General features: G+C 43.2%; 1 protein-coding gene and 1 pseudogene across 1 annotated transcript; one reads left to right on the top strand and one right to left on the bottom strand.

The window, feature by feature from the left end:
- Nucleotides 1-169: 169 nt before the first annotated feature.
- On the bottom strand, nt 170-8,678 carry LOC129052917 (protein SSX2-like). Its single transcript, XM_054544501.1, has 6 exons — nt 8,610-8,678; nt 8,058-8,172; nt 7,402-7,497; nt 5,510-5,559; nt 616-751; nt 170-216 (listed from the first exon to the last, which is right to left on the bottom strand). Exons 1-6 carry the CDS (start codon nt 8,676-8,678, stop codon nt 170-172), a joined length of 513 nt encoding a protein of 170 aa, XP_054400476.1.
- Nucleotides 8,679-10,101: 1,423 nt separating this feature from the next.
- LOC129052814 (ornithine aminotransferase, mitochondrial-like) lies at nt 10,102-12,632 on the top strand (annotated as a pseudogene).
- Nucleotides 12,633-16,782: the final 4,150 nt, after the last annotated feature.

The raw sequence follows: 16,782 nt of genomic DNA, 5'->3' as shown, positions 1-16,782 counted from the left end.
CACTGAAAGCTCAGAAGATTGTTAGCATTTTTCAACAATGAATTATTTTAAAATTAAGGTATGTACATTTTTAGACATAATGTTATTGCACACTTACTAGACTACAGGATAGTGTAAACATTGTGTTTTTACGCACTGGGAAACCAAAAAAAAATGTGTGTGACTCTCTTTATTGCAGTGGTCTGGAACTGAACCTGCAATATCTCTGAGGTACACCTGTATTGGGTAACAGGCATTGAGCTGAGTAAGATATTATCCCAGGTTACCACAGATAGAATTGCTTGAGCACCTTTCATGTCATCAGGGCTTCTAGATTTAATTTAATGCCTCCAAACAATTTATGAACTATGATTCTTTATTTCCATCTTATGGACTAGGAATCTGGAGCTGAGAAAATTTGGAAGACTTGCCCCAAGTCACGTGGTTTTTTTATATGGATGACAACTCCAGTCTGTGTCTCTGGAAGTCATGTCTAACATCTCATCTGGAGCTGGGCGAGCTCCTCAGCCCAGCCTGGACCCAGGCTTGTCTGGGATCCATGCCACACACCCAGTCCACACACCTGAACATAGCCAGGGAAGCCAGAGGGGTTGTTCCCGAATTCTTTCCTCTTACCAGATCTCTTGTGAATCTTCTCAGAGGTACTTGCTTTTTCCAGGGGGCACAGCTGTTTCCCATCGTTCTGTGGGCCAGATGCTTCTGGCACTCCCTTCGAATCATTTCCTTCCTCTGCTGGCTTCTTGGGCATGATCTTTATAATATGAAGGTCACAGATATACAGTATCAGTGACATTTCTATAGTGCTTTAGAGCTTACAAAGCGTCTTCACATGCATTACCTTAATCAATGTTCTCAACAACGCTGGGAGAGTTACACTTGCCTAAATTAGGAGAAACCTGGGAGGGGAGGTCAGAAGGGAAAGGAACGGCCGAAATGAATGGGGTTTCCAGGGCTAGAATGCTTGTCTTCACACTCTTTTAAGACTGACATTCTTGCAAACAGCAAAAGTCTCCATGCAATTGAGAGTGTGATATACAGATGATTTGGAGAAGAGTAGCATTCTAAGAATTCACAAGGTCTACAAAGGGAAGAGGTTCTGTAAAATACAAGGGATCCCATATAAGCTTGTAGACAGCTGCTGGGAGAGTAAATGTAAAGACATAGAGAGGGGACAAAACACTGCTGGGAAAGATGGTGTGGGGAGATGAATACAGGGAAGGGAGAGGGAAAGAAATGGTTGGCTGAAATTAATCTAGACATCAAAGAAAGCAGTACCAGATATGACATACCACCCTACCGAGGCACCAACATTGAATGTGGAATTCAGTGAGGTGGTACCCATAACAATTCTGGTTGCATTGGGATGTGTCACTGACAAAGCTATTTTTTTTTTTTTTTTTTTTTTTTTTTTGATGCAGTCTTGCTCTGTGGCCAGGCTGGAGTGCAGTGGCGCAATCTCGGCTCACTGCAACATGCAACTCCCGCATTCAAGCGATCCTCCTGCCTCAGCCTCCCTAGTGTCTGGGACTACAGGCAGGTGCTATCACGCCCCGCTAAGTTTTGTATTTTTAGTAGAGATGAGGTTTCACCATGTTGGACAGGTTTGTCTTGATCTCTTGACCTCGTGATCTGCCCGCCTCGGCCTCCTAAATTGCTGGGATTACAGTCGTGAGCCACCGTGCCCAGTCATTAAGCTACTTTTTATTCAGCCCCCTCACTTATGAAATAGTGAACAATACATGTAAAATAGGCTAAGGGAAAGCCCTCTCTCAGCTTGTAAACACTGTTTAAATGTAGTAGTAATAACAATTAACACCTTTCATGATCCTTCTTTGAATTCGGTCTCCATACTGGCAACCCAACTCCCAGATCCCTTTACCCTCTAAACAAGAGTTGAATCTGCTGTTGTGGGGTCACTCATTCAGGGGCCTCCAAGGTATCCCCTGGGCTAAGACGGGGGCTTCCCGGATGCCCCAGGTGCAGACAAAGCCCTCAGGGAGCTCACAGTAGGGAGGGGCCAACAGTCAAAGCGATTCTTTTTTTTTTTTTTTTTTTTTTTTTTGGTCTCTACCATTCAGGAATTTATTATCTCTATGGGAAATAAATGAGTACAGCAATAATTACAATGAGAAATGACACTAATGGTATCACTTCCTGCATCTTGCTTTGCATCTCTCTTATGTCTTGATTTACAGTTCCTTGGGTATGCTCATATTACTCCTACTACAGGGTAAGCTCTTTGGGAATAGTGATTATGTCTTTGAGGTTTTTGCAGTGCTTGGAAATGCCAAATATTTTACAAGCAAAAGGGATTACTTTGACTATGAGCAAAACTTTACAATTTATGAACAACTTGAAAGTCCACAAAGTCACTTGGCTAAGGGCCACAATAACCCTATGAAATGGTTAGGGCCTGTATGATTATCCCTATTTCTTTTTTTTTAAATTTTATTATTATTATGCTTTAAGTTTTAGGGTACATGTGCACAATGTGCAGGTTAGTTACATATGTACACATGTGCCATGCTGGTGTGTTGCACCCATTAACTCATCATTTAGCATTAGGTATATCTCCTAAAGCTATCCCTCCCCCCTCCCCTCACCCCACAACAGTCCCCAGAGTGTGATGTTCCCCTTCCTGTGTCCATGTGTTCTCATTGTTCAATTCCCACCTATGAGTGAGAACGTGCGGTGTTTGGTTTTTTGTTCTTGCGATAGTTTACTGAGAATGTTGATTTCCGGTTTCATCCATGTCCCTACAAAGGACATGAACTCATCATTTTTTATGGCTGCATAGTATTCCATGGTGTATATGTGCCACATTTTCTTAATCCAGTCTATCACTGTTGGACATTTGGGTTGGTTCCAAGTCTTTGCTATTGTGAATAGTGCCGCAGTAAACATACGTGTACATGTGTCTTTATAGCAGCATGATTTATAGTCCTTTGGGTATATACCCAGTAATGGGATGGCTGGGTCAAATGGTATTTCTAGTTCTAGATCCCTGAGGAATCGCCACACTGACTTCCACGATGGTTGAACTAGTTTACAGTCCCACCAACAGTGTAAAAGTGTTCCTATTTCTCCACATCCTCTCCAGCACCTGTTGTTTCCTGACTTTTTAATGATTGCCATTCTAACTGGTGTGAGATGGTATCTCATTGTGGTTTTGATTTGCATTTCTCTGATGGCCAGTGATGATGAGCATTTTTTCATGTGTCTTTTGGCTGCATAAATGTCTTCTTTTGAGAAGTGTCTGTTCATATCCTTCACCCACTTTTTGATGGGGTTGTTTGTTTTTTTCTTGTAAATTTGTTTGAGTTCATTGTAGATTCTTGATATTAGCCCTTTGTCAGATGAGTAGGTTGCGAAAATTTTCTCCCATTTTGTAGGTTGCCTGTTCACTCTGATGGTAGTTTCTTTTGCTGTGCAGAAGCTCTTTAGTTTAATTAGATCCCATTTGTCAATTTTGGCTTCTGTTGCCATTGCTTTTGGTGTTTTAGACATGAAGTCCTTGCCCATGCCTATGTCCTGAATGGTAATGCCTAGGTTTTCTTCTAGGGTTTTTATGGTTTTAGGTCTAACGTTTAAGTCTTTAATCCATCTTGAATTAAATTTTTTATAAGGTATAAGGAAGGGATCCAGTTTCAGCTTTCTACATATGGCTAGCCAGATTTCCCAGCACCATTTATTAAATAGGGAATCATTTCCCCATTGCTTGTTTTTGTCAGGTTTGTCAAAGAACAGATAGTTGTAGATATGCGGCATTATTTCTGAGGGCTCTGTTCTGTTCCATTGATCTATATCTCTGTTTTGGTACCAGTACCATGCTGTTTTGGTTACTGTAGCCTTGTAGTATAGTTTGAAGTCAGGTAGCGTGATGCCTCCAGCTTTGTTCTTTTGGCTTAGGATTGACTTGGCGATGCGGGCTCTTTTTTGGTTCCATATGAACTTTAAAGTAGTTTTTTCCAATTCTGTGAAGAAAGTCATTGGTAGCTTGATGGGGATGGCATTGAATCTATAAATTACCTTGGGCAGTATGGCCATTTTCACGATATTGATTCTTCCTACCCATGAGCATGGAATGTTCTTCCATTTCTTTGTATCCTCTTTTATTTCATTGAGCAGTGGTTTGTAGTTCTCCTTGAAGAGGTCCTTCACATCCCTTGTAAGTTGGATTCCTAGGTATTTTATTCTCTTTGAAGCAATTGTGAATGGGAGTTCACTCATGATTTGGCTCTCTGTTTGTCTGTTATTGGTGTATAAGAATGCTTGTGATTTTTGTACATTGATTTTGTATCCTGAGACTTTGCTGAAGTTGCTTATCAGCTGAAGGAGATTTTGGGTTGAGACAATGGGGTTTTCTAGATATACAATCATGTCATCTGCAAACAGGGACAATTTGACTTCCTCTTTTCCTAATTGAATGCCCTTTATTTCCTTCTCCTGCCTAATTGCCCTGGCCAGAACTTCCAACACTATGTTGAATAGGAGTGGTGAGAGAGGGCATCCCTGTCTTGTTCCAGTTTTCAAAGGGAATGCTTCCAGTTCTCGCCCATTCAGTATGATATTGGCTGTGGGTTTGTCATAGATAGCTCTTATTATTTTGAGATACATCCCATCAATACCTAATTTATTGAGAGTTTTTAGCATGAAGTGTTGTTGAATTTTGTCAAAGGCCTTTTCTGCATCTATTGAGATAATCATGTGGTTTTTGTCTTTGGTTCTGTTTATATGCTGGATTACACTTATTGATTTGCATATATTGAACCAGCCTTGCATCCCAGGGATGAAGCCCACTCAGTCAAAGCGATTCTTAAGCCATGCGAGTGGCCCCAGTAACAGAGCTGAGGCCAGCTGGTCCTTCCTGTTGTGAGAGTGGGTGTGTCAACGGAAGCACCAGAAGGCCCTATGGGGTAAAGCCCTAGTGAGCAACATCCGAACTTCATAACAAATGCAAACATGAATGAGCTTTAAATGGCTTGGAGCTCTGGATTAGACTATCACTGCCACTGCACCTCAGGAAAATTCTTTAACATCTCTGTACCCCGATAGCCTCATTTTATTATTATGTTGCTGATGACTATGATCTAAAACATGAACTATGATTCTTTACTCCCGTTTCATGGACCAGGAATCTGGAGCTCAGAGAACGTAGAAGATTTGTGCCAAGTCACATGGCTTTTACATGGATGACAACTGAAGTGTGTGACTCGTTATTATTTGGAGACAATAACACACACAATGTCACAGAGGTCTTCTTAAGGATTAAATAAATTCATCCATGTGAACTGCTTAAAATAGTATCTGGCATCACTATGAAGACAAAGAAGTAATAAGGATCACAACTGTTAGTATTATCAAGCCGTTGGTGCTACATCAGATTTTGTGATAGATATGGGGAGAAGGAGGCAATGAGGGCATTTTTGGTATTCTCCCACTCTTACCAGTGTTCACATCCATGAAAGGATGAAGGTTCTCTGGTCCTTTAGATTTGAGAGATACTCACCTTCGGGATGATTCCCTGGAGCCTGCCGAAAGTCATCTGAGGACGTTCAACTGAAAGAGAATACATTAGAATTTTTCTTTGTTGGTAAAGATTTCCAAACTCTAGAGAGACTTCTGTTGCATGAGGGCATTCTGCAGCAGAGGTTATGAGTCCACTCATTGTTGAGGAGTTATTTGAGATTCGCTTCTGAATTATGTTTGGTCATGGTTGGTTCATTTATCGGTGGCATCAATTCAGAATTTTCCATCTCATGTTTTATCACATGGGGTCTAAACCTCATCACAGTCTCATCTTATTCCATTACGTATCTTTTACTTTTTCCCAGATAATTAAATTGATTGGTTGGGAATCTGAACTGTATTCACTCAAGATGTACAACAACTAAAAGTCATTGTACACTTCAAATGGGTGAATCTTATGGTATGTGAATTAAGCTGTTAAATGTGTGATGCACGGTGGATGATTTAGCCCAGTGGCTCTGAAATATTTTCAGTATAAAGACACTCCTTTAATGTCAAAAACTTGGCAGATACTTAAGCACTGGATTTTCAGATCTCTTACAGTTATTGTGGGAGTTGGAAGAATCTGGCCTGTTTAGTTGGGGAGTTATAGGTCTATTGGAGACGGTTTGGACATTCTGATCTTGTCTTATAATTGTGTTGTCAGAGTAGAAGAGAGCCAGTAAACACATATGTCCCCTTTATATTCCTGAAATGTACAAAGATGTCTAGCCAAGAACCTGTCTTTCTTTCACCTCATGTTATCTCTGCTCACTGACAAGTGGGAAAGCTCTCTGTGTGTTGGATGAGGGATCACTCTTTCAAAGTCACTTCCAAGCTCATCATGGAGAATTGGGGTTGTTTGGGAATGAGAAGACTATTTGGTTTTGATAAAATACAGAAAAACAGCGATCTTTATTACATAATGTGTTCATCACCCTCACTCCTAAGATACCTATCCAATACCTACATGCTGTTAATGAAACAAACTCTGGAAGTTTTTGGCGGATCCACAGTTTTAATAGTTTCTTTCTTTTTTTGTCACTTTTAACATTTTCTTAACTGTCTTTTGATTCATTAACAGTGCTTAGGAAGAACAACAAGTCCTTTAAAAAGAAATATTTCAAACACACAGAAAAGTATGGGGAATAATATTGAGTCCAGTCGGATCTCAACATTACCCCACAGCTATGTTAGGTCTGATTTATTTATTCAGAATATGAGAAATACTACAAATATGCCGGGCATGGTAGCTGATACTTGTAATCCCAGCACTTTGGGAGGCTGAGGCGGGTGGATCACCTGAGGTCAGGAAGTTTGAGACCAGCCTGGCCAACATGGTGAAACCCCATCTCTACCAAAAATTAAAAAATTAGCTGGGTGTGGGGGCGGGCACCTGTAACCCCAGCTACTCTGGAGGCTGAGGCAGGAGAATCACTTGAACCTGGAAGTTGAAAGTCGGAGTGAGCTGAGATTGCCTTATTGCACTCCAGCCTGGGCGACAAGAGAGAAATTTCATCTCAAAAACAAAAACAAACAAAACACACTATCGACAAGTCACAGCTGAAGCTGTGTGTGCAGCACTCAGCAATCCCTGCCCTCCCTCCCTCCCCCACTTACAGCCAGTCACCTTAATTTGATGGCTTTTTATTCACATTCATGTTTGTATACATTTACCATTTACTTATTATCCATAAAAATATGTATTCTTCTTTTGCATGTTTTAAAATTTTATATGAATGACCTCCATAGTTAACTTTCTGCATCCAATTTCTTTTCACTCAGCCCTGATGTGTATGAGGGAACAAATGCCTGAGGATCTTTCCCAGGTAGCTGAGCTGAAAAGTAGTTGGGCTTGAGGAGACCCTTTCCAGCCCCTTCCCATCTACTCACCCTGATTCCCACGGTTACGGTCATTAACAAAATCATTCCCCTGGAAGTCTGCGGCCCCTTTGTCACCCATGAAAGTTGGAATGGTAACCTTGAAACCTAGTAAGAAGCAAAATGTTTATTCCTTAAGAGACAAGCTTAGGCCTGCCATGGTGGCTCATGTCTGTAGTACCAGCACTTTGGGAGGTTGAGGCTGGAGGATTGCTTGAGGCCAGGAATTCAAGGCTGCAGTGAGCTATGATTGCACTACTGCACTGTATCCTAGGTGACAGAGTGAGACTCAGACTCAAAAAAAAAAAAAAAAAAAAAAAAAAGACAGAGAGAGAGAGACAAGCCGAGAGAAGGAAGGTAGGGTGGGTGTGTGGGGGGGACGGTTGGGTGGGGGAGGCCCGGGATGCCACAGAGACAGTTCGGCTCATCAGAACAGACTCCTAAGGGACAGAAACGTGCAGGATCCAGGTATGAGCTCCACTGTGGCCAGTCCCTGCCCTCAGCCCTGACAGAATACAGAAGAGCAGAGCACCCAGAAGCTGCCTTGTGATTTTTCCCTGCACAAAAGGAAAATGTGGGGTACTTTCTGCAGCCTAAGAAGTAGCCAAAGCAGGAAAAGGGATGCTCATGTGTCCCCAGACTTGTCTGTACCTAGAACTTTCTGTTACCTAGTTTAGTCATGGCCTCATACTTTCCCTTCATATACACATAGATGATTTTCTCTGAGGCTTTCATCTTTTCCCACTCTTTCTTAGAGAAGTATTTGGCAATATCATTGAAGGCCTAGGAAAAGATAAAAAAGGAATTCTGGCAGTACTCAGGTAGGCATGTCTGCCATTCTGCTGGAGCCACTTCCTGTGTGCTGGATCTGGGAAGTGGGGATGATATTCCATCCTGGTTGATGTCATGGCTAACTGACAGAACACGAGGGACCTTCCCTAGCTTCTCCCCTGCCACACAGTAGGGCTTTAATGCTGCTGGCTGGCTCTCTTCCCACCTTCCAGAATGGACTGAGAGTCACCAAATGTAGTGCACGGTCACAGACTTGTCTCCAGGGATGCCAGGTGATGACAGAGCGAGGGTGGGAGACTCCCAAGGGTCCAGATCTCCCCCAAGACCCTGCTCCTTGTCTCCAGTATCTCTGTCCTCCCCTCCTCAGAAATCTGGTCACCCCACACTGTCCCCTGGGTCACTACTATGCCCCCTCCAGGTCACCTCACCTTTTGTATTTTCTCTGGTATTTGAGCATCATCCCTAGCTCTCTTTGCACAGTCGTTGTCTCCGTTCATGGCACCGGGAGTAGTCTGACCTGCAAGAGAAACAGATTGAGACTTTCCAGCCACAGGACCTTTGGTCTTGTGGAGGGAGAAATCAGTGAAGGCCGGCCACACTCACTCACCTGGAATCAGGTGCTGCATTTCTCTATCCAGGGCTTATCTGTTCCTGAGTAAGGCCATGGGGAGAAGTCAGATTAAAACAGGGAACCAGGGGTCTCTGGGAGAAGTATTGATTGGGGATAACAGATTTCCTACGGGCAAAGCAGCCTTGAGTCTTTAGGAGGGGGTTGGCTACTCTTGTTAGTAGTTTCCCTGGAGCCAGGCTTACCCTGAAAGATGTACAGACCCTTGTTGGGGAGGCAGGAACGTGACTGTAATTTTATTCAGTCGGGGCATTCTGACACCCCCACTCAATAAATGAAGGGTGGCGAGTCCCAGAGATAACACGGTCTCTCTGGTGATGGATCTGATCAGGCAGAGGGATAGGGGGTTCTGTTCTGTTGAAGAGAAATGAGCATGGCTACTATGAATGGATTCAGAGGCTATTACTGGGTGATTTGTAAATTTTTAGAAGGAAGTGAGCTAGAATTTCTGAGACTACGAGCCTGCCAACACTTAGAGAGAATGTGGGACCTTTCAAGAGGCAGCATTCAGCCAGGAGCGGTGGCTCACGCCTGTAATCCCAGCACATTGGGCGGCTGAGGCGTGCCCAGCCCAGCCTGGACTTGAGCCCAGGAGGTCGAGACCAGTCTGGGAAAGACAGCAGAACCCCCGTGTCTACCAAAAATACAAAAAATTAGCTGGGGTTGGTGGCGCAGGCCTGTGCCATCCCAGCACTTTGGGAGGCCAAGTTGGGCGGATTGCTTGAGCCCAAGAGGTTCAGACCAGCCTGGCCAACACAGGGAAACCATCTCTACTAAAAAACGAAACAAAACAACAACAACAACAAAAATTAGCAGAAGCTGGGTTGTGCGCACCTGTCCTCCCAAGGCCTAGGCGAGAGGATCGCTTGAGCCCAGGAGGAGAGATTTGATTGAGCTTTTTTTTTTTTTTTTTTTTTTTTTTGAGACAGGGTCTTGCTGTGTTGCCCAGGCTGGGATGCAGCCGCATGATTACGGCTCACTGCAACCTCTGCCTCGCGGGTTGAAGTGATCCACCAGCTGTGGCCTCCAAAACTGCTGGAAATAGAAGCATGAGCCACCATGCCCGGCCCAAATTTCTTAAGTTACTACAGAGTTTCTAGGAAAAATCCCATATCTGAAAAAGTTAGAAACTGACAGGAAGGATTTCAGATGGCGACCTGCTTCATATACACTCCTTATAAAAACTAGATAACAAATACACCGCGGAGGAGGGGAGGGGTAGGAAGAATGAAAAAAGAAAATCAGTGCATGCTTACTCTGATTTTGGAAGAATCAAAAGAGAAAATCAGAGCATGCGTACTGATTGTGGAAGAATCAAAAGAGAGAGAAAGAGCATGCGTACTCTGAACTTAAAGTAGCCAATCCCAGGGGATGCTTTAGGCGGGAAAATCAGAGTCTCCGCCCACACTTTGAGAAAGTTCTGTTCCTGGAGCCTGGACTGAGAGAAGCGACATCAGCTTCGCTTGTTCCACCTACTCTTCTGACTTCTGATTGGCCAGATGCCGTTCACTAACTGCCCTGATTGGTTTATCATCTGCAGTGACGTTTCAGACTATTGTCTCCTCCTCCAGCCACACTTTAAAGTGGGTGGTCTTTAGGTGCCGTCAGGAGATTTTGATGTCTCTGAAGACTGTCCCTGGATCTTGAGTTAAACGTCTGTATTCTAGTCTGAACAGTGAGAAGAAAAATATAGTCGATCTGTGATTTTTCTACTTGAAAGACACAATGTTTTCCAAACTAGCACATTTGCAGAGCTTTGCTGTACTTAGTCGTGGCATTCATTCTTCAGTGGCTTCTATATCTGTTGCAACTGAAAAAACAGTCCAAGGCCCTCCAACCTCTGATTATATTTTTGAAAGGGAATCTAAGTATGATGCGCACAATTACCATCCTTTACCTGTAGCCCTGGAGAGAGGAAAATGTATTTACTTATGGGATGTGATTGTGGTATTGGTTACATCCGCCTTAGCCAATCCTCCCACCTTGGTCTCGGGACTATAGGCGCGAACCACCCCACCCCCAGTAATACTTTTTGTTTTTTGATTTATTAATAGAGACGGTTTCAATATGTTGGCAAGGCTGGCCGCAACCTCTGGGCTCAAGGGATCCTCCTGTCACAGCCTTGGGACTACCGGCATGCACCACCCTGCCGAGGCTATCCCTTTTTTTTTTTTTTTTTTTTTTTAGTAGAAACTAGGTTTCACTATGTTGCCCAGGCTGGCCTCAACCTCCTGGGCTAAAGTGATGCTTCCACCTTGGACTCAGGACTACAGGCGTGTGCCATTCTGCCCTGCTCATTTTTATTTATTTATTTATTTATTTATTTTTGAGGAGAGATAGGCTTTTGCTATGTTGGCCAGGCTGGTATTGACGTCCTGGGCTCAAGCAATCCTCCCACCTCGGCCTCAGAACTACAGCTGTGAGCCACCCCGCCAACGCTATTTTTTTGTCATTTTCATTGTTAGTAGAAATGGGGTTTTGCTCTGTTGGCCAGGCTGGCCTCGACCTCCCGGGCTCAAGCAATCCTCTGGACTTGGCCTCGGGACTACAGGCTCACACCACCCCGCCCCCACTAATATTTTTAATTTTTCTAGTAGAGACAGTTTTGCTATGTTGTCCAGGCTGTTCTCTACCTCCTGGGCTCAAGCAATACTCCCGCCTCGGCTTTGGGACTACAGGCATGCACCACCCTGCCTTTGCTATGTTTCCCAGGCTGGTCTTGACCTCCTGGGCTCACTCAATGACTTGAACCCGGGAAGCAGAGGTTGCATTGATCTGAGATCACACCACTGCACTACAGCTTGGGCGACAGAGGAAGACTGTCAATAAATAAATAAATAAACACATATACACATACATACATACATACAGAAAGACCAGCTGAATCTCCATAAGAACAGTAAGCTTTCTGGTACTTTAACTTACCCTTATCACATCTCGTGCTCCCAGCTTGGTTCTGTTCATTGCTGATGAAATGCAGATAGGATAGGCCAGAACTGGTAGATGGCTGGCTGTTGATCATGAAAATGTCAGATCTGGTATAGCCCTCCTTGGAAAGGCCTTTTCTGGGGGCTGATACTCTGTGTTTGCGGTGCTGTGGGACGATGACATAATACTGACCATTAAGCCAGGGGAACATGGGTCCACATATGGTGGCAATCCACTAGGCTGCCGAGTGGCCATCACAGCCCTTGAGGGTTTAGAAGAAGAAAACCTTGGTGAAAATTCAGAAAAAAAAATGGGTGTTATCTTGAGAAATGAATGTATAAAGCTACCTTCTGATGTTGTAATTGCTGTAAGAGGAAAATAATTATTTAATTAATTTATTTATTTATTTGAGTCAGAGGTTCACTCTAGTTGCCCAGGCTGGAGTGCAATGGCACGATCTTGGCTCACTGCAACATCTGCCTTCTGGGTTCAAGCGATTCTCCTGCCTCAGCCTCCTGAGTAGCTGGGATTACAGGCACATGCCCCTATTCCCAACTAATTTTTGTATTTTTAGTAGAGACAGGGTTAGACCATATTGGCCAGGCTGGTCTCAAACTCCTGACCTCAGGTGATGCATCTGCCTTGGCCTCCCAAAATGTTGGGATTACAGGTGTGAGCCACTGTGCCCAGGAGGAAAAGAACTATTAAATGCTTTTGTTATTAAAGAATCCAAAGATTGTGATGCTTGGAAGATGTGTCTATGACTTTGAGATTATGGACTTCTGGCCAAGCCAACCCATGGTGCCATCATCAGGTTTTGCCTCTGATCATGGTCAAGGACGATGAGATTCGAGAGTCCATTGAAATCATTAACAAGACCATCTTGTCGTTCTGAGTGTAGCAGCTGTTTTCAGTGGTCCCTGGGAGCAGGCTGGAGACAGGTAGTCCTGTAAAAGCTCTGCTCTTAATGCAGGCACATTCCACTCCCATGTGTCTTCAAAACCTTTTTCTGGAATATATGTTTCTTTTTTCAGTAGATACATAATTGAACAACGTTTATGAAGCTGCCTTTTGCTTTGTGACGTAAGAGAATGTAATGGCATCTATATTCAGTGAAAGTGTTTTGATGTGCAGAACATGGCCAGGTGCAGTGGTTCATGCTTGTAATCCCAGCATTTTGGGAGGGTGAGGTGGGCAGATCACTTGAGGTCAGGAGTTCAAGCCCAGCCTGGCCAACATGGAGAAACCCGGTCTCTACTAAAAATACAAAAATTAGCTAGGTGAGGTGGTGGGTGCCTGTAGTCCTAGCTACATGGGAGGCCGAGACAGGAGAATCACTTGAACCTGGGAGGCAGATGTTGCAGTGAGCCGAGGTTGTGCCACTGCATTCCAGCCTAGGTGACAGACCGAGAATCCCTCTTGGGAAAAAAAAAAAGGTACAGAACCTTTCCATCACCACAATACTATCCCTTGTGCTACTCATTTTTAGTAATACTCACTCTCCTCCCATCCACCATCCCTAACCCCTGGCAACCACTAATCTGTTTTTCATTTCCACAATTTTGTCTTTTCTAGAATGCTGTACAAATGAAATCTTGTAGTATATAACATTTTAGGGGCTTATTTCACTCAGCATAATTCCATGGAGATTCCTCCAAGATATTAATATTTGTGTATCAATAGTTCATTGTTGTTGTTGTTGTTGTTGAGACAAGAGTCTCGTTCTGTTGCCCAGGCTGGAGTCCAGTGGCATGATCTCAGCTCACTGCCACCTCTGCCTCCTGGGTTCAAGTGATTTTCCTGCCTCAGCCTCCCAAGTAGCTGTGACTACAGGCGTGCGCCACCACACCCTGGTAATTTTTGTATTAGTCGTAGAGACGGGGTTTCAACATATTGGCAAGTCTGGTTTCGAACTCCTGATGTCGTGATCCGCCTGCCTCGGCCTCCCAAAGTGCTGAGATTACCTATGGGAGCCACTGGGCCCAGTAAATAGTTCATTTTTATTACTGAGTAGTATTCCATGGTATGGATGTACCACAGTTCTACCATTCGCTTATTGTAGGACATATTGATTATTTCCAGCTTTTGGCTATTACAAGTAAAGCTGCTATGAACAATTGTGTACAAGTTTCTGGATGGGCATACATTTTAACTTATCTGAAGTGTAATTGTTGAATTGTATGGTCATTGCATGTTTAGTTTTATAAGAAACTACCAAACTGCTTTCCAGAGTGGCTGTAAGATTTTACCTTCCCAGCAGCACTAAATGAAGTGTCCAGTTTCTTTGCCTCCTTGTCACCATTTGGTGTTGTCACTATGCCTTTTATTTTAGCTGTTGTAATAAGTGTGTAGTGATACCTCATCGTGGTCTTAATTTGCATCTAGTGAAGCAAATTAGTGCTGAACATCTTTTCATGTGCTTATTTGCTTATTTCCTCTTCAGTGAAATGTATGTTCATATCTTTTCATGATTTTCTAATTGGACTATTTGTTTGTAATTTTTACCATTGAGGGTTTTTTTAATTATTTTTTTTGAGACAGAGTCTCGCTCTGTTACCCAGGCTGGAGTGCAGTGGCACGATCTTGGCTCACTCCAACTTCTGCCTCCCAGATTCAAGCAATTCTCATGCCTCAGCCTCCTGAGTTGCTGGGATTACGGGCACGCGTCATCATGCCTGTCTAAGTTTTGTATTTTTAGTAGAGATGGGGTTTTGCCACATTGCCCAGGCTGTTCTTGAACTCCTGGCCTCAAGGGATCTGCCCTCCATCCACCTCAACCTTTCAAAATGCTGGGGTTACAAGCCTGAGCCACCACGCTCAGCCTACCGTTGAGTTTCGAGAGTACTATACATATCCATTATATATTCTGGATGTGAGTCCTTTCTTAGATATGTGGTTTGCAAATATTTTCTCCTAGTCAAGATCCTGTTTTTCCATCCTTTTAACAGGGTATCTTGCAGAGCACAAGTTTTAAATTGGGTGAAATCTAATTTATTTGTTTTCCTTATGGATTATGCTTTTTGAACCCTTCACTATGCCCTAGATCTCAGATGTTTCTCCGATGCTTTCTTGTAAAAGTTTTTTTCTTAGTTTTATATTTTAGATTTAAATCTATTATCCACTTGAGTTTTTTTTTGTATAAAGTATGAAGATTTGGTCATGTTTTTATTGGCTTATGGCTCTGCAACTGCTCTAGCACCATTTGTTAAGCAGACGATCCTTCCTTCTTTTTGTCTCTTTGTAAAAAATCAGTGTGGGGCTATTTCTAGTTTCTCTATTTTGTTCCAGTGATCTATGTGTTTATTCTTCTCCCAGTACTACACGGTCTGATTCCTGTAGCTATATAAGAAGTATTGAAATATGGTAGAGCCATTCCTCCCACCTTATTCTTCTATTCCAAAAATTGTCATAGCTACATATATGTATTTTCAGATGCAGTCTGACTTGTGTTGCCCAAGCTGGAGCACAGTTGGGTGATCTCGGCTCACCGCAGCCTCTGCCTCCCGGGTTCAAGTGATTCTCCTGTCTCAGCCTCCCGAGTAGCTGGGATTTCAGCTGTGTGCCACCACACCTGGCTAATTTTTGTATTTTAAGTAGAGATGGGGTTTCGTCATGTTGGCCAGGCTGGTCTCCACTCCTGACCTCAAGTGATCCGCCTGTCTCAGCCTCCCGAAAGTGCTGGGATTACAGGAGTGAGCAACCGCACCCAGTGTTGTCTAAGCTATTGAAAATTTGTTACAGCAGCAATCAAAGATGAATAGACACAAAAACATTTATTAGTGAAACAAAGTAGAAAGTCAAGAAACAGACTAATTTATATGTAAACTTCAGCATGCATTTCCAAACAGTGGGCAACAGATGAGTTGTATAATAAATGATTGCTTGACAAGTGTGTATCCATTTCAAAAAATAAAGATTAAATCCTTACTTTAAACCACTTAAAATAATAACTTCTGAAAATTCAGTGACTTAAATGTGAAAACGTGAAGTCGTAAAGAACTAGATGACAATTTAGGAAAATATTACAGTGTAAAACATCTTGAGTTGGCATAGGCACTTCCTGACATTACCCCAAGGCTATGAACAGTGAATCTGACATAGTTAAAGATGTAAAAATTAAAGTATCATCTAAGTCAAAAGACACCATAAACAGCTGTTTAAAAAGGCAAATTTTGGGGAAAATGGTGAAGCATCCGCAATAAGTTAACAGTAACCATCTCTAATATACAACAAAGCTTTTGCATATCAGTAAGAGAAACTGGAACAACCCATTGAAAAAATGTGTCCAGGCATGGCACTACTTCACCATATAGCAGGAAAGGATTACAAAATAGAAAGTATGAAATGAAAATAATAAAGGAAATGGAGAATAGATCCCAGAAGTTTCAACGTTCATCCAATAGAAGTTCCAAACATAGGCCAGGCGCAGTGGCTCACGCCTGTAATCCCAGCACTTTGGGAGGCCGAGGTGGGCGGATCACCTGAGGTCACGAGCCTGAGACCAGCCAGGCCAATGTGGTGAAACCCCGTCTCTACTAAAAATACAAAAATTAGCCAGGCAGGATTGTGCATGTCTGTAATCCTAGCTACTAGTGGTGCTGAGGCAGGAGGATCACTAGGACCTGGGAGGCGGAGGTTGCAGTGAGCCGAGATTGTACCACTGCACTCCAACCTGGGCAACAGAGCGAGACTCTGTCTCAAAAAAAAAAAAAAAAAAAAGAAGGAAGTTCCAGAGGTAGAGAATAGAAAGAATGGGCCTGGTGCCATGGCTCACACCTTTAATCCCAGCACTTTGGGAGGCCAAGGCAGGCAGATCACCTGAGGTCAGGAGTTTGAGACCAGCCTGGCCAACATGGTGAAACCCCGTCTCTACTGAAAATACAAAAATTAGCCCAGTGTGGTGGTGCACGCCTGTAACCCCAGCTACTCAGGAGGCTGGGGCAGGAGAATCACTTGAACCTGGAAGGCAGAGGTTGCAGTGAGGTGAGATCACACTATTCTACTTCAGCCTGGGCAACAATAGTGAAACTGGCTTTTAAAAAAAA

The sequence above is a fragment of the Pongo abelii genome, chromosome X (genome assembly GCF_028885655.2).
Source record: "Pongo abelii isolate AG06213 chromosome X, NHGRI_mPonAbe1-v2.0_pri, whole genome shotgun sequence".
In the NCBI taxonomy this organism is placed as follows: Eukaryota; Metazoa; Chordata; class Mammalia; order Primates; family Hominidae; genus Pongo; species Pongo abelii.
Note: the sequence above shows the minus strand (reverse complement) of the source record. Positions and strands in the feature narration are given on the sequence as shown.